Raw genomic sequence first — 18,062 nt, forward strand, 5'->3', positions numbered from 1 at the left:
AATGGCGACAGCGATAAACTTACCCTCCCTCGCACACACCCACCACCCAAATGCAACATCCTCTTCACTCCTCGGGTCCCTTCACATGCGAAGTTAAGCTCCCACCCACCCCCAATCCCAGCCAGACAGACAGCCAGCTAGCCAGCCATCCACACAGCATACTCGCACAAAACAAAAACGTTACCGTACCGCAAAAACCAAAAAAAGTTCTAGATTTCTCACACACTACTTCAAAACGAGCAAATAATTCCATATCATAAAAAATAAACACAACAACCCCTCACAGTTCTACGAGTTAAATTACTGCACTGTATGAGTACTCGTTACAAGGCAGGGCAGCAGGGCAGACTGGCGCGGGGAAAAATTCTTCGAAAGGGAAAAAAAAAAAAAAAAATCACCAAAATTTGGGGGTTTTTTTTTTTTGAGCGCGCAAGTATCGTGCCTTAGCGATACATTACATACGACACTCGAACTACGAGTACTTTCGCTGGATAGGCTAACGGGAAGCAGGGCACGGTAGGGTAACGTGCAGTTGCCGGGTGCGCATGAACATGAACAGACTTTTAGAGACAGAACCCACTGTGGTACTGGACGAGGCTATCTTCAAAATTCGCTGACACCCTCCGTGGTGACAACCACGCTGACAATTTTGGATCACCAATACCTCAACAACTACAATTTATCATGAGGTGAAAATAAAGCATGTTGTTAATAAGAGATCAGAAAGCAGTATACAGAAAGTAAAAAATCCTAAAACTCAGTTTGCATTCCTTTCTGATCCTTCACCTGCTACAGCCTAGAAGACATACTATCAATATACTTATTCCAATCCCTCAACACCAACTTATCCCATTCCTCCCTAACTGCATTTGTCATACTCTCTACTGTGCCTGGAAACACCGTGTGAGCTTTAATTCTCTGTTTCATAATTCTTCAAATCTTTTCTATGTGGTTGAGATTGAGGGAGGATATGGGCTGTGAATATACAGCAATTCCTAACATTTTTTTAACCTCTACCAACAAAATCTTCATTCCATGGTACGGTGCTTGGTCTTCAACATAAAGAGCTTCTGCTCTTACATTGTAGCTATCAAGCCCATGAAATGCAAGTGCCACAATTGGTTCCAGGATCTGACCAAGATAATCTTGACAGGTTAACACTTAACTCCTTCTCTTCTCCAAAACAACCAATGGCAATTTCCAATCATGGCTGATTGCACCCCATATCATCACAGAACCAAGTCCACTATGGTAGGTCCACTGAATACAGTTGTCATGATAATGTTTGTTCCATTATTATGTGACCCATTTAGAGCCATGAGAAGAGGTATCAAATGAAGACTTATCAGAGTATATTAATCCTCACCAATTGTCACGAACGTGGCTTAGCGAGGAAAGGGTTTTCACGTGACGCATAGTTATGAGTCACAGGTACGTTATTGTTTCACACATATGACTCATTCGGGTCATATGATTTGTTATGTGTGGGATTTGTGATGCTTTCGCACCTGGCTCAAATATGAGTCATGGGACGTACATAGGGCGAGTGTGCCTTACGAGTGTACCTTGCGAGTATGCTTTGCGGGTAAGCCTTATGCATATGATTTATGTTTTGCACATATGACTCATTCGAGTCATATGATTAGTTTATTGCGTTATGATTGGTTTATGAGCTTTTCGCACATGACCTCGCTATGAGGTCATGGGGTTTAAACATGTGACCATGTTGGTCACATGATTAGTTTGTTATGATTTTGTTTCGCACATGTGACCACTTTAGGTCACATGACTATGGGCGGAAGAACACTATATAAGGAGGCCGATGCGGCCGAGGAGGATAGGTTCTTCACGCTTTGTTCTAAGTACTTTTCCTACTTATTACTTTAACAAATATAAAACACCTTTACGATCTTTATCTTTACTGCGACGTTATTGTTACGCCAAGGAAGGTTCTCCACGAAGACGAGTTAGAGAAAGCTTACGATAGGCGTTCCCGATAGAAGACAAAGGTCTTGTACTATCAGTAACGTAGGCAGAGGCCTAGAGCTATCGTAAGACGAAGGAAGAAAGAGACAGAAACGAGAAGTATTGTTCCCCGTCAGCAAGAACTAACTATCCAGGGAGGGATCGTTACACCAATATGCAAGTGGTTTATCGCGAGGTTTTATCGCATACTCCTTTCTCTCCTTCTGACACTCTGAGAAATAAATGGCTTCTTACAGGCCTTGCATTAGAAATAACCTTTTTCTCTTAATGCTTGATAAATTGTGGTTGCTGATACATGAAGTCCTGCTTCTTGACCAAATTTTTTCCAGCAAAGCTTTCTCCCTTCCCAGTTCCTCCAAAACAGGTAGATCAATTGCTGGATATCTTGCTGTATCAGAGCTGGTGGACGTCTAAAGCGAGTATGGTTGCACCGTGAGTGTTGTATTTTTGACAACAAATTTACTATTGAATGAGGAATACCAGTTTGATGTGAGACTTCTGCCTGCAAAATACCAGTATCTAATAGAGTAAGGACTCTTACTCTTGTAGAAGTAGTCCATTCACCTCTTGGACCATTGCGTGGTGGTGTGGGAGGCATTTGTTTAGAATGGTTTTTTGTGGAAAAATCTGTTGCAATGGTCAGGTGACAACGAATTTTGCAGATAGCCTAGTACAATAGCAGTTAGACTACCTACTCGTACAAGTACCGGAACATCAAACCGTTCGCTTGACTTTCTTTTCTTTTTCTTCTTCAACTTCCCTGCCCATAACCGTAATAAGGCAAAGAGTAAGGAAGGAAAATGGTCTTGCCCTTCGTCTACTTGCGACAAACCGCCAAATTTTGGCCAGTACCGTTTACCCTACTTGTATCATAACCCGGTTGTTGTACAGTACAATGCCGTAGCTTACCGTACCTGTGGAAAAAGTGAAACCGCCCAAACATATGGTCATATAGTCTAATATCAAGAGTGTGATAAATGATAATCGGCATTGAATATGCCCGCCTTCAGAATTTTCTACTCATAGTAAGCACCAAAAGTCCGAGTCGCGAAAAGGTCAAGGTGGAAAATCCACGATAGGCAGATGGTCGATTTTTGGTGGGAAAAACTTGAGGTGTTTGGCTTAATTTAATATACAGTATCCGTACGAGTACAGTACAGTACTTGTGTCGTATCGTACATTTCTTGTCGCCGGATAGCACTGTAAAGTACCGGTACTTTTTGTGCTCGGACATGCGCATAAGGGCATTCAAAAAAAAAAAAAAAAAAAAAAAAGCTTAGAGTATGATACCAAAGTTAGTTGACGTAAGCAACTTGTAGTATGATATGATACTAGTACCATGATAGATACCAGGCAAATTATCATCATATACTCGAGTACAAACAGGAAGAGAGAATAACTCGGGCAAGTCAAGTATGAGTTAGGTAAGAATCTCGAAATTGGGATTCCGGTACAGTACAGTTACGAAATAATCCCATACCGTAGCGAATCACTTGCAAGACCCCCCCCTTCAGAATCTCTCCAATTGTTCTCTCTCTCTCTCTAGAGGAAAAGGTTACTTTATAAGTAGCAATGCAATCGGTCTGGCCGGGTTTTCCGACTTTACTTCCGCGCTTTATGAGCGTGCTCGAAGTACTGTATTGTACCGGACAGGTTATCGCGATTCTTAAAAAAAAGGTCTCGGCAACTCCGTAGAAATAGAGAGAGAGAGAGAGAGAGAAAAGATTCGATCGTGTCTTTGCCAAACGGCCATTCGCCGACATCGTACGAGTAAATAATATCAATAGTACGATAATTCACGGGTAGACTATTCCGGCAACAGTTTCGCTAATAGACTAACAACGCTGGCAAGTCCCGGAAACCAACGGCCTGTCGAGAGAAGAGAGAACAAAAAAGAAAAAACCCCGGATATCTTTACCACACACCAAGCCATGACAGAATGTTTTTCTTGTCTCTCTCTACAGCACGGCAAAATATTGTCAAGGCGTTTCGGAAATCACGATAACCAAGCGGACGAGGGAGGGTGAGGTGGAGGGCAATCTAAAGTTAGCATTTGTGGTAAGCATAGAATTTGTAGTTCGGAGAGCAGTGCAGATACTGACGGTGCATGTATGTTCGCGCCTCTCGCTCACTCGCTGATCCTAGTCTACCCTTCTCTGCGTGGCCTGGTTTATGGAGGGCTTGTCGGTTGTAGTCTACCCGAGTACGGTACGAGTGTTGTTGTGGCGGATACGATAACGGTGTGCCAGGAGCAGTAGGTATGATTATATCACGTACCGGAACCGTACAGCGAGATGGAGGTTTAGGAACCGAATGCTTTAGAACAAAGAAAGAGCAACGGGGTTGCCTGTTTTTTATATTCTTATTAAAATCGGTATGAATCCTCGCCTTTCCCAATTTCATCATCTCTCCCATCATCCTATCAAGCCCATAAAAACATTGAATGTGGTATATATATATATATACATATATATATATGCATAAAAAGAACGAATAATTAGTGATGTCGATCGGACAGAAACTGATCCCTCGATGACTCCAAAAAAAAGCGCAAAATAAACTCGATCCTAAGGTGGGAGAAAGCGCTCCCGGTGTGACAAGTACCGTAGATTATTATTGCACTCCCCTAGAGAAGTGCAACTCCGACAATAGCCACTACTCCGGCAATTATTCCAGCCATTCCCATTCCAGCAATGAGCCTGGGACCGGAGTTGGCGCCTCCATCGCTAGCTGTGATGCCTGTCGGAACGCTTGATCTGCTAGTGGTACCAGATGAACTACCGCTATTGGCGGTGGCAGTAAATCTCGTGAACGAGACGGTGCTGCGGGTGCCACCGCTGCTGGTGCCACTGCCGCTGTCGCCCGAGTCATCGGAACTGTCACTACCATTCCCCTGACAGATAAAGGTGGCGGTGTCACAGGTAAATCCGCCCTTGCAGCATCCAGTCCCACATTTGATGTCTGAGACGGAGCACTTGGAGTCACACTTCTTGTTTGGCAAGCACTTAACGCCTGCGGGGCAGCAAGTATCGGTGTCGGCGCAGGGGGAGTAGCCGGCAGGGCACTCGCTGCCACTGCCGGGTAAGGAGGTTGAAGTCGAGGTGGATGATAAACGGGCGGACGTTGCAGTTGGTCTCATTAAAGTTCTGGTACTTGATGATCCGGTGCCGTAATCGCAGGCAGCACTTCCATCGGCGTTGGAAGTGCAGCTAGCATTCGAAGGGCAGCATCCAGACCCGCATATAGTCTCGCCAGTCTTGCAGCTGCCAACGCCCGTGCATGTCTTCCCGATAGGACAACACCCAGTCTGTCCGCCGTAAACTCCACAAATAGTGCCGACATTACCTACACTCTGTCAATCACACATCCTTCCTACTGGCTCAGATGAAAGCTGAGGGGTCTCTGTTCGCAACAAAAAAAAAGCCAAACTTACAGCACCCCTCGAAAACACAGTTGATCTGTCCTACAGTCTCACACCCCCATTGCCTAGACTCTAACGAACTCCTCTTCCTAACTCCTTCGGGTGCGCTAGCATAGTAGGTTGGTGGCCCCAATTCTCTCTTTCGAAGGGCTGGCACAGCTTGTATTGCATTCATGAATACGTCCGGGATCGGGACCGCATCTCGACGGTTAATGAGTTTGACTTTGGGCTGGGATTCGCCGGATGCAGCCGCAACGGCAACGGAAGCCCCGAGCAGTATGATCGAAGTGGGCCTCATGATTATCGATATGTTTGGTGAAAATGGATATATTAATGAAAGACTTCAAACAAGTTCGAATGTACCAGGAGAATAAAACGAAGGACTGAGTTTATGCAACGTGTGGTAAGAAAGAGAGGGGAAAGAGGGAGAAAAAAGGCTTTTAACCTGTGGGAGGGGGGGATAAACTAAGCTTATATCCCTCCCACCCCTATTCCCGGCTCGCTTGTTGCCATTTCATTTATGCGGTATTCCCTCCCCACTGCTCCTCGAAAGATGGAGGGATGCTGTCTGTCGTTGGAAAGTTGGTGCAGGCAGGACATGCCCTGGAGCAAGGGATTGATTGACAGACTCAGTCGCGCTAGCCTCCCCTGTCCAATTTACCTTACTTGTACCAGTAAATACGAGATCCAAATACTCATGAAAAGCAAAACTGCCCGAAACGGGGAGGGGGGGATATGTTTGCCTTGTATGGTGGCTCAGAATAGCACAGATTTTTTTTGTCACAGATTTATTTATTATGATACCGCTCTCTCAAAGGTCGTCATTCTGTAACCTGAGCCAAAAATTTACTTTTTCTTTTGACGCCATGGCAAGGGTTTCGATTAGTTCACTGGTTGGGGGAGTGGGATTCGTAGCCGGACGTGGGAAAGTAGGCTGTGGGAAGTTGGGTTCAGGAAAGAAAAAGGTTCCAGCATGGTAACCTTTTCGAAATCGGTGATAGCCCCTGTCTCCGAGTACAGTACCGTACCGGTACTAAAAGAACCGTACGGAGGTACAGCTCCTAAGTTTTGTATGTTACACCGGTTGCTAACACGATGCCCACTGCGAGTGTAACATACAAAACTTAGGTGCTGTACAGTACCTCCGTAATGTACTCGTACTAGTACAGTACCTTACAAAAAGTTGTGCGGAGTGGTCCCTAATATCAAGAAGCGAAAGCGCTCCACTGGCTCACTCACCAATTCTTTGCACATGATTATTCTTCCCCTTCCTTCTCCCCTTCTTCAGGAGCGTGCTATGCTACCCGCTATTATGATACAAGTACATCCCTTTTGGTACTCGTGTTATATGGGTAAAGTCTTCAACGGGGGCAACATGAAAAGCGGCGCCTGACGAACGGGGGCAATTGGAAAAAGCGAATTCGTCAAAGTAGGGTAACAAAAATCCCTGTTCCTGATCCCCGTTCGACACTAGCCAGCTTTAGTTGTGCCCCTATCGGAGACTGCACATTTCTCGTATCATTCAGTGGTATCATGGATACGGTACCGCCAGCAAGGGTGCGGTAGAGCACCTTCAAACCCTTGTTCCATCAACTCGTGCATTTCCACGGTATTGAAGGACCACCCAATACGAGTAAACACTGCCTCATCATTAGCTCTGAAGTTTACCATACTAGTGAGGAAAAAAAACTATCTTCCAGCAGAAGGGCAGAATTGAGAAGCCCACTCTCCTCGCTTATTATTGGAATCTTCGGTCAAAAAAAAAACGAGCCACGGTACAGTACGGTACGGTATTGTGCCTCTCGCAGTATTTTTAAACAGTCTCGCATTCGGAGTACAGTACCGGCACTGTACCGGCTAATTGTCAAGCGCTTGTGCCACAAATTCCTCAGTACAGCGCTGTACTGTACTCGGGTGTTGCCTACTAGCATAACGTTCCACAAGATAGAACAGGTATCCAGGATAGGCCCACCGTAGCACGAGGGTTTCTTCAGCCCACGACATGATGAATGGCTCAGAATAGGGGGAGGGGCGCAGACCCCAGAGAACCCTAACTTTAATGTTCCTCTGCATGAGGATGAAGGTCCAAGGAGGAGGTGGAGGCGGAGGGAAACAAGCGCTCTCTCTTTCTTTCCTTGAATTGATGTCAAGATTTTGGGGAGTTCGTGGATTGTGTGTGTTGCGCTCCAACTCCGTACTTGTACTGTACAGTACGAACCCCGTACCCCCCCCGGGAGGGTGTTTGTGCGATCTTGAGCACCACCCAATAGAATTCCAATGGCGGTGGCATAATACCCTGGAAGTGCGAGTGCGAAACGGAGTGAATACTCGTCAGAGAAACTGTGTTCGAATGCATCAGGGGTCCCGCCCAAACCCGCCCGGTTCCAGCACCCCAAAGAATCGCTTTCTGTTCTTGCACGGAGTGATTGACTTTTTTTTTTCCCCTTTTTTTTTGACAAACCCCCGAGGATGGGGGATACGGTGTCGCGTTCTCCTGGTGGTGTGGTTTGGGGGTTCACTGAGAATACCGGTACTCTCAATATCATCAGCACCATACACTTCCCGCATCAAAGCATATCCTCCCCCCGACCCCCCTTCGTTAAAGGGGACGTGCATTGAAGCCAAAGTGCCCATCCCACTGCGCTTCATAACGACTCGGAAGAACTGAGGGTTAATAATAATGGGACAGGTGAACAGTTTGCACTTCGAGGGGATTCACAATCCTGAGGTCTTCTGGCGGGTGTCTGGTTTCCGCTCTCGCAACCACCAGGATGACCCGCGAGGCCGGGTGATATCGTAAGCATTGGTGAGGAAGAAGCGCTGTAGCCTAACAGATTTAGAGTGCTACACAAGAAGAGGAACCAGTTGCCGTACTGGGTGCGGAGAGAGGTAGATCAGGAGCGGCACAATTATCCATGAACCAGCGGAGGTGAGAGGTGCCCGTAATTGCCGGGTGAGGTACTGTACCGCAGCAAACTTTGCTCATGTACGAGTAGAAACGCAAACCGGTGTCATGCTGTGGGCCAAGTATTGGCACCGTACAGTACGATACATTTTCCACAGTGCACCCGGTGCACATGCTTTTCCAGCTTTCAATGCCCACAGCACCGGTGCCTTCAGTTCCATCCAATGCCGGTACCGGTATCACCCCCAACAAACCCCTCCCAAACCAAACAGATACCCATCCTCAACCATAGTCACACAAAACTCCCTACTTGTACTAGTACAAGTAACTTTTGCCTATGAAGTACTCGAGTAACTCCCCGACCACGAACGGGATCACCGAGATAGTCTACAAGTGCTGGCCCGGGATGGTCTTACCGATACTGGCACGTTGCCACATGAGCACAGAAAGGCCCCGCCTGCGAAATACAAGTAAAATAAAGCTATCACACTTTATTCTGATTAGTCGGCGCAGCAGAATACCTACTCGAATAGTTTTCAATAAACACTTCCATGGTTATCCCGGTCCGGGGCGTTGCAGCGGTAAATGAGGCTGAGGGGGCGTGATTGGCTCGCATACAGTACGAGTACCGGTACTCGTACAGTACTCGAGTATGCTCCACTCAATCATGGAGCCACTGTGGCAGGAGTACTCGAGTAAAAGTACCGTCGACTACGAGTACAGGTACCGGTACTTGTAAGGTAGAGAGCCCTTCATCTGATTACTCGTACACTGTACGTGCACCGGTGCATTCACCAATTTTCGGCGAGTAGAAATTGGAATCGCCTAAATTGTGCTCACCCACCCAGTGCAGGGTTCCTGGACCGAGCCGTGTCTGTCACTTGTTTGAGGGCATCGCATGCCGTGGGCCGAAGACAACATTTTTCTGCAGAGGTTCGTCAGTGGAGGCGATGAGGGTGGGCGGGAAAAACGCCTTAAACGGCAAAACTTTACTGAATTGAATCACGGGACCACTACTCGTACCCAACCGGTACTTTGTACTTGTACCGCACGAGCAGCGTGAGCCTCGCTTTCTCGTTTTCCTCCACTTGGACGACGGGGTGGCAACCCACTCCGTCGGTACGAGTACAAGCATCCGGGTACCGGTGCTCGGATGAAGCACCAGAACTTCCGAGGTTCTGCAAGAAGAAAATGGATTGGGATTTCAGTCCAAGTTTGGTGTGGGCGCTCGGATGCGCACAGATAACTTCAATATCCAGATTTTTAATCCCCCGCTGTCCCCGATCTCGTTAATTTGGACACCTCTTTGTCACGCATGAATCTCTGAGCACTTGGTTTCTTTGTACCAAAACCTGTCCTCCTTCCCCGGATCGCTCGCTGTGCTCGTCTCTGGCAAGGTGTGCTGTACTCGAACATTGAGGGTGTGATTTTGTTTGCCCCGGATGCTCACGGCGTGCAAGAGCAAACAGCTCTCCAGTCCAGCGTCCAGAGCATGAATTCTTACCGATTTCGGAGCGAATCAATGGTTCGGAGGAGCCATAGGCGAATCGGGTGTGCTTGCCCTGGTTCTGTCATTTCTGCTGCTTTGAAATCCCTAATGGTATCTCGGCGGACCGGGAAGCCAGCTTTGAATGGTCGCGATGTCCCATATTTAATACAGCCGCTAGGTTTACATTCTCGAGCTGCATTGGCTGATCCACCCGAGCAGCTGGTTTGAAGCTGAAACACCGCACTCCCGGCAAATGCCCAGTCACGCCAATCCTCCTTCATCCCTTGCCTGGCGCAAGCCGCGCGTGGAGAGGAAGCAGAAAGGTGGGGGGAGGGGTACGGTGTAAAGGAAGGCATGGAGGAAGGAAGCTTTTCAAAATTCAATATATCCGGATCAGAAGAAACTTCATGTTGGTGCTGGAACAGCCTGAGGTTGACAACGGAGGGTACCGTACGAAGACAGCCATTGACCGGGCTCGAGTCTGCCTACAAGATGGAGAACATGCAGCCTACTTTTACCACAGAACTGACCGCCGTCGGCCTCTGGGCTGCATTCTACTATGGACGCTTCATTATTGATTCTACTTTATGAGAGTGCTGGTGGGGGGCGGGAAGATCAAAAAGACAAATTGGGTTTAAATTTCCAAGAGCATGCTCACCGTGATGAGATCCCCATCCTACACCTTCTTTACCCCCTTATGAAAAGTGTGGAGGTCTAGGGAAAGGTTTCCGGTCTGGTCCAGCTGCATACACTCAACAGCACCCTGCGCAGCATGAGATTTAGATGATGGACTGGCCATCAAACCCACCAAATTCAAATCCAATAGAGAATATTTGGGCACTATTCAGACATAGCCATCGAAAAACGATCTAGGGGAGACGAAGAGTGAAAAACCGTTTATAGCCACAATAACGGTACGCTACACAGATTGTATGTAACCCGTATCCAGAACAATGGTTGGCCAACTCAATGGTAAGATGTAATTTGGTTCCCATTGCCTCCTCATTATTTCTTTGCGATCTAGTAGCAACAGGAATGTAGTTCCAGCGATATCGCTCATAGCCAGCACCAAATAGCCTCTTGGGGCACCAGCTGCAGCGCCGCACGAGTGATAATCGATGCATCAGCATCTTGGGGGGAAAATAACCACCACCACCCTCAAATCATCCCCAACATCTCGACCCAATCCGGTCCGCGAATCAGAAAACAAAAGAGCCGGGCAGAAATCGACCACTGAAAACTCGAAAGTGGAATACCCCTCCCTCCCTCACCCCTCGCTCGAATAAGCGCATTCAAATCCGCGGCAGTCGGTTAATGCGGAGGGTGGGAGGCAAGCTCCCCCACACCGCTCTATGTATAATAGACCGCATGGTATCATATGCACGAATAGTATGATAGCAACCTGATTTGTCCCTCGCCACCCCCCCTCCCCCCCGCGTAAGCATGGATACCATCCACCCAGCGCTATGAATCCACTTCACTCATGGATTCGTAAATGGGAGGAAAGGCATAAAGTATCACTCGAAGGCGCGGAATTTTTTTTTTTTTCATTTAACTTATTTCTCCGGATGAAGTTGCGATTAATTGCATTACATTACCCCCCCCGCCCCGCCCCCCGTCGTCAAAGTGTTCTGTATGTGATAGTATAACGATAGATTTGATGCTCCACATGTCACCTCTAATCTATGATTATCAATTTGTCCACATTGTAGGAACCCGGGAAAGAAAGAAATGAAAAATCTTGGCGTCGTCTACAAATCTCCAGTCCCTCTCCAATCCCATTGCGAACCCATCACCCTTTCCTTGGAGAAGAAGAGAACTCTCTTTACCTGTTAGGAGTACCAGGATCAGATGCCTAGGAACCACCCTAAGTAGGGTAACCCTGCTCAGAATTGGAATCTCTGACCTCTAACACCACCCTCCAAGCCCCCTTATAGGGTCCACAGGTCATCACATATATCTATCTCAGTTGTGTCCTGTGACTATAATGCCACATAATTGAAGGTGTCAGAATAATACTATATACATGGCTGCTGTCTGTCTGACCAGATCCTGTTCGCAGGATATATGAGAGGGGATCTTCGGCAAGGTTTAAGAAGTAGAACGGAGTGAATCCATCCACTACTCAGAGAGTTACTAGGCTTCAAAGATGGAAAAACTTTGGCATAGGCCATAAGTAATGGGATGTTGTCATACAAAGATATGATATTAAATGTTAGAGGATCAATACAAAGAACCAACATATTCATGCCTATCCTACAATAATTAGAAGCTCAGAACTCTTAAGAAACACTATTGTAGAAGCTAATAGACTTTACGGAGTGTTATGACTAGGTTGAGAGATACATTGTGATTGTGGGAATTATTACCAATACCAGATAATGGCCAAAGCCCAATGACCTAGAACAACCAAGAGTTATCAAGATTCAAAGTAGATGACTTAGGAAGGTTGCATATACAACTACTCTTGCAAATGCAAACTTAAGATAAAACTGATCATTTTATCTATGAGAAAGACAATTGGGACTAATACAGTTCAACTAGAGAACTAAGTCATTTGTCTGAAAACTCTAATGATCAGGTAATTACTATTAGAAACAATAAAGGTTTCTGGGTACTTACACTTTGGGAGAACAACCAATGTGTCACGAACGTGGCTTAGTGAGGAAAGGGTTTTTCACGTGACACATGGTTATGAGTCACAGGTATGTTATTGTTTCACGCATATGACCTATTCGGGTTATATGATTAGTTATGTGTGGGATTTGTGATGCTTTCGCACAAGCATCAAGTATGAGTCATGGGACATGCGCCTGACGAGTATGCCTTACGAGTGTGCCTTACGGGCAAGCCTTGCGCATATGATTTATGTTTCGCACATGACCTCATTATGATGTCATGGGTTTCGTGCATATGACTCAGTCGAGTCATATGACTTGTTTATTGCGTTATGATTGGTTTATGAGTTTCACACATAACCTCGCTAGGAGGTCATGGGTTTTGAGTATGTGATTACTTTGGTCACATGACTAGTTTGTTGTGATTTAGTTTTGCACATGTGACCACTTTAGGTCACATGACTAAAGGCGGGAAGAACACTATATAAGGAGGCCGATGCGGCCGAGGAAGATAGGTTCTTCACGCTTTGTTCTAAGTACTTTTCCTACTTATTACTTTAACGAATACAAAACACCTTTACGATCTTTATCTTTAGTGCAACAATATCATTATGACAAGAAGCGCTTGTCACGAAGACGAGTTAGAGAAAGCTTATGATAGGCATTTCCGATAGAAGACAAAGGTCTTGTATTATCGGTAACGTAGGCAGAGGCCTAGAGCTATCGTAAAGACAAAGAGAAGAAGAAAGACAGGAAGAGAAGTATCGTTCCCCGTCGCCAAGCACTAACTATCTAAAGAGGGAACGTTTCACAATGTTGCAAGTTATATTAGAGAGGTATTTACATTGCATGTGAAGTAGATGTACTCTGCAAACACTCAAATGCAGGATATAAATATCAAAGTATCTCCCAAGCTTTTAGACATCATCAAGCAATAAAGAAGAGACCTTAACAATATAAAATTATTTGCACAATTCTATTCCATTTTACTTCACTTAGAGTAGTCTTAAATGAAATATGTTACCTTGAGGCTTCTAGGAAAAGTCTCTATCTATAGACAGGAATCTAGATTGGTTTATACAACTCTGAGTCTATACAGGTTGTCTCCACCTAACATTACCACAGATAAGTGGATGATAGATAGTAATTATGATAAAAATAAGATATTAGAGTAATGCTGTCTATTCTCTGGGGACAAAATTAACTAGCTGTCAACGGCCAGAAAATCTTCGGTGATGACAACCACACTCCCCTATCAACCCACTATTATGAAAACCCCAAAGAAAATTAAAAAATATAAAGACATAGTAGAAATTAATATTTAGTATACCATCCATCAGCCTTAATAATTGCTTCTACCGTATCCATCATTGATCCTGCCAAAGTATCAAAAACCTTTGGGTCCAAAAGTTCTCAACAATGAGTGATAGCCTCCTCTATAATTTTTTTGATCTCATTGACAGGGCCCTTCAGGAGAAACAGCTCAGGATAGTGCTTATGAAGCTTGTCTTTTACCAGAGACCAAATATTTTTAATTGAATTGAGGTTTGGTGAATAGGGAGGAATTTCTATCAGAGAAATTCCATTTCTCCTGAGCCATCTCCTGAAAGGCAAGTGAGTCTTAGCATTGTCAATGCTCAAAAATACCTCTTCCTCTCCAACATGCTCCTTGATATCCTCCCATATCCCTGAAAAGTCATATTGATCATAAACATCAATAATTGACTTTCCAGTCACTCCACCTTCAGCAGAAGTAGGATCAGAAAAAACTGGTAAAAAAAGACCATGAGTTTGACTATAGAAACAACCAGTCATCATCTGACTAATCTTTCTCTCTCTTTCCTAGCAGTAGGTTCAACACAATCCTTATTTCACTTTTCTTTTGGGTATCTAAATACCCATTTTCTTCTCTTTCCTCCTCCCCTCTCCACAGCTACCTTATCCCCCCACATTGCCTTCCTTCTCCACATCTGCCTTGTCCAATTCCTATGGGCTAATGCCAATTCCAATCTCTTTTGAGCTAGATCCTCATCCAAATGATCCCTCTCTTGTGCCATCCACTTTTTAAGAAGCTTTTGTGCAAGTCTTCTTTTCACAGTCTTAGCAGAAACATTGGAAGCTACTCTCTTAGCAATCTCAGAGTAGCTGGTATGGCGATTTTTGAGAGCTTCTTCTACCATAGCATCATCCTGCAACTTGGTAGTTTTAGGATGTCTTCCTCTACCTTCATTCTCCTTGTCCTCTTGATCTCTCTTTGCAAATGTCCCTTTAACAGTACTGAGAGGAATTTCAAGGTAGTGGAAAATTTGGTGATTTGTCATCTGAGGCTCGTGTAACCCGAGAATTCGTCCCCTTGTAAACTCAGAAAGGTACTTGGAGGGAATAGGTTGTTTGGCATGACTGTGAAGAATAGGAGGCATAGTTTATTGAAAAAAAAAAATTAAGTAAATTGGTTTGGTTTTGGTTGGTATAGAGCAATTTCTTTAGGAAGTGTTGAGGGAGTGGGGTGATGAGGGGGGGAGCGTTACCATTGCCATTGAGAGCTAGTTAATTTTGTCACCGGACAATATTAAGCTGATATAACTTGGATGTTTATGAGAAGCATGATATGGTAAAGTACTAGGATAAAAGGGTTTGTCTGATTAGTGGTTACTGAGTAACTCTTCAAAAAACCCCATCTCCTTGATAAACTACTTCTTAATAACTATGTTTCTAGAAACTACAAGCTACCTCACAGACTTTGAGAAGGGGCAAATTGTTGCTATAAGGGAAAACAATCTTTCTTTTTCTGAAATTAGATGACTCTAACTTTACCCTAAAAGTCCTGTTTAAATTTTTTACAACTGCTATCAAAAGAAGAGTGGTGAAAATAACCTCTTATTTACTATAAGACCCAAAATTATTGATTCCAGAACCTATTACCACCTAGTTAGAGAGTCTAAGAAGGCATGCTACTGGCCATGATAAGAATTGCACAATGAGATTGTCCTATATACTTCTGTTAAGACAGTCAAAAGAATTTTGATATCAGTCAATATAAAGAATTGGAGAGCTAGAAAAAGAGCATTTTTGAAGGATGAACATGCTATAAAGAGGTTAGCTTGGGCAAAAGAGTATAAGAATTAGACAAAAGAGGACTTCAAGAAGGTTATCTTTAGTGATGAATGTATAGTTGAAAAGTTCAAAGATTTTAAGCGTATTTGGGTTTTCAGAACACTTGAGGAAAGGTGGTATAAGGACTGTATCCAAGGGGTTACCAAATGACCTGGAATAAAGTTAATGGTGTAGGCTTGGATTTGCAGTAAAAATAAGAGTCTAGTGATTCCTATTTTTGACAAGAGTATGAATAGATTTGTATGTATTAGAGTTTTAGAGGATGGCTTAGTGGATATTTGGCAGGAGGTGGAGGACACAGTTAGAGATCCTATCTTTTAGTAGTATTGTGTAAAGGTACAGACTGCAAGAAATACCATGACTTGTTTTGCAGAAAGCAATATACAGGTTATAGAATAGCCATGCAATTTTCTACACCTCAATCCTATTAAGTGCTGTTAGAAAAGAGTAAAGGAAAAGCTACACCAACACTTTTCTAACATTCACAAGACCAAAGGGGATCTAGATACTATTAGGAGATTTCCAGCAGAAGCTCTTAATGTGCTTTGGACTCAGGATATTGAAGGAGAATTTTTAGAAGGTCTATGAAAGTCAATACTTTGAAGAGTAACTGCTGTTTTAGATGTAAGAGGATGGTATACAAAGTATTGAATTTTTTTCTTTGCAATTTCATATAAGGTTTTTCTTATATTTAATAGATGTCTATCTAAATTTTCAATTTATTCTAAGTAGTTGTAGTTGTATAGGTACTAAATTTATAGTGGTTATAGAGTTACTGTTGCTGTGCTGAATGAACCCTTTTTGTCTCTATACTTTATATTGCTGGGAGAAAATAGTTCAATGTAAAGATCACTCACTTAATTACATATTTACTTCTCTTGCTCGTAGGACAATATGATGGCAATGATCATGAATGTCCTAGTTTAGTCTAACTGTGAAGTAGGCAAACTGGTTATCATGAAACTATATAACCTGCCACTATGAAAGTACTACATTATTTGATTAAACTGGGGAATAGTTTACAAGCAAGAGAAGAAGGAGGAGGAGGCCAGATTCCCAGCTTGTCCAAGCTACAACCACAGGTTACATAAGTTTACTTCAACTATAAGTGATTTATATATGGGAAAAGAGTAAGGGAAAGAAAATGCTCACAATTACAAGTGAGTCAACAGGAGTAATTTCAATGAGAAGAACTAGAAGGTCAAATTTATCAGATATTTGATTCTACCTCTGCATGTCAAGGGAAAGTATAAAGGTTATTGATTTAATCTTATTTGTGGAAATGGATGAACAGTCTATAAATTGTCAAACTTAGTGAAATAGATTTAAGGCACCTCCTCAATTGATTAAGAAATTCAATAATCTCATATAAGTAGGTTGTTATCTCAGAAGTGGAGTCAGATATTCCAAGTAAGATACTAAGAGTATACACATTATATATATAACTTAGCCTGTAAGAATTACCAAGCTAATTGCAATATGAACCGGAGGATATATTTTTAGGTATTAGGAGGTACATACAGATCTCACAATTGCCTAAAATAGGGAGCTATGTAATGTGACTTAGATGGGATAATAGGAGAAAGTTAGTATATAGTCAGAATCTGAACCAGAAAAAAAATCGTACAAGCTATACCAGTATCATAGTAGTCTGCCAGTGAGGATCTGCATGTAAAGCCTGCTGTAAAGTTGAATGAGTTGTGAAATTGAGTATGTTATGAAGTTAAGTGTGTTGTGAAGAGCCAGCTACTGGGGGAGGGTATTGTGAGGTTAAGTATGGATGTTAGGTAAGATAAGAACAAAGTACCACTACTATTATGCGTGGACAAAATTAACTGCAATTCAATAGAGAAAAATCTTCAGTAATGACAACCACACTCACCCACCAATCCACTATCATGAAAACTAAAAAAAAAAATTAAAAGATGTAAATACATAGTACAAATTAATATTTGGTATACCATCTATCAGCCTTAATAATTGTCTCTATTGTATCCACCATTGATCCAGCTAAAGTATCAAAAACCTTTGGATCAAGAAGTTTCCACCAATGAGTGATGGCCTCTACTATTGCCTTCTTAACTACATTGACATTACTCTTCATAAGATATAGCTCTGGGTAGTGCTTATGAAGCTTACCTTTAACTAGAGACTAAATATTTTCAATTGGATTGAGATCTGGTGAATAGGCAGGAATTTCCATCTGTGTAATTCCCTGCTCTTTAAGCCATCTCCTAAAAGGTAAGTGAGTCTTGGCATTGTCAATGATAAAATATACCTCTTCTTCTCCAGCCTTTTCTCTGATATTCTCCCATATCCCTAGAAAGTCATAATGATCCTAAATCTCAATAATTGACTTCCTAGTAACTCCACCTTTAGCAGAAGAAGGAGCATCAGCTAAATAGTTCATTCTTCCAGGGGTATAGATAATTTTTGCATCGTATTTGCTGATTTCGCCTATCCATCTTGTTCTTCTTCTTCCAAGTATCCCTTTTGTTTTAAGATTAGTGAGAGGTTGGTGGTCGGTAA

General features: G+C 43.5%; 3 protein-coding genes; 1 reads left to right on the plus strand and 2 right to left on the minus strand.

Moving 5' to 3' along the window:
* Positions 1-4,303: 4,303 nt before the first annotated feature.
* GSTUM_00000537001 (uncharacterized protein) lies at positions 4,304-5,867 on the minus strand. XM_002837559.2 has 2 exons: positions 5,420-5,867; positions 4,304-5,331 (listed from the first exon to the last, which is right to left on the minus strand). The coding sequence occupies exons 1-2, from the start codon at positions 5,703-5,705 to the stop codon at positions 4,613-4,615; spliced, it is 1,005 nt and encodes a 334-aa protein (XP_002837605.1). The 5' UTR covers positions 5,706-5,867; the 3' UTR covers positions 4,304-4,612.
* A 970-nt stretch (positions 5,868-6,837) lies between these two features.
* On the minus strand, positions 6,838-7,962 carry GSTUM_00000538001 (uncharacterized protein; the record flags this gene model as incomplete). XM_002837560.2 has 1 exon in its annotated part: positions 6,838-7,962. The coding sequence occupies one exon, from the start codon at positions 7,960-7,962 to the stop codon at positions 7,162-7,164; it is 801 nt and encodes a 266-aa protein (XP_002837606.1). The 3' UTR covers positions 6,838-7,161.
* Positions 7,963-9,677: 1,715 nt separating this feature from the next.
* Positions 9,678-10,447, plus strand: GSTUM_00000539001 (uncharacterized protein). XM_052355744.1 has 1 exon: positions 9,678-10,447. The coding sequence occupies exon 1, from the start codon at positions 10,156-10,158 to the stop codon at positions 10,390-10,392; it is 237 nt and encodes a 78-aa protein (XP_052211714.1). The 5' UTR covers positions 9,678-10,155; the 3' UTR covers positions 10,393-10,447.
* Positions 10,448-18,062: the final 7,615 nt, after the last annotated feature.

This window comes from Tuber melanosporum (assembly GCF_000151645.1).
Source record: "Tuber melanosporum whole genome shotgun sequence assembly, scaffold_192, strain Mel28".
NCBI classification, from domain to species: Eukaryota; Fungi; Ascomycota; class Pezizomycetes; order Pezizales; family Tuberaceae; genus Tuber; species Tuber melanosporum.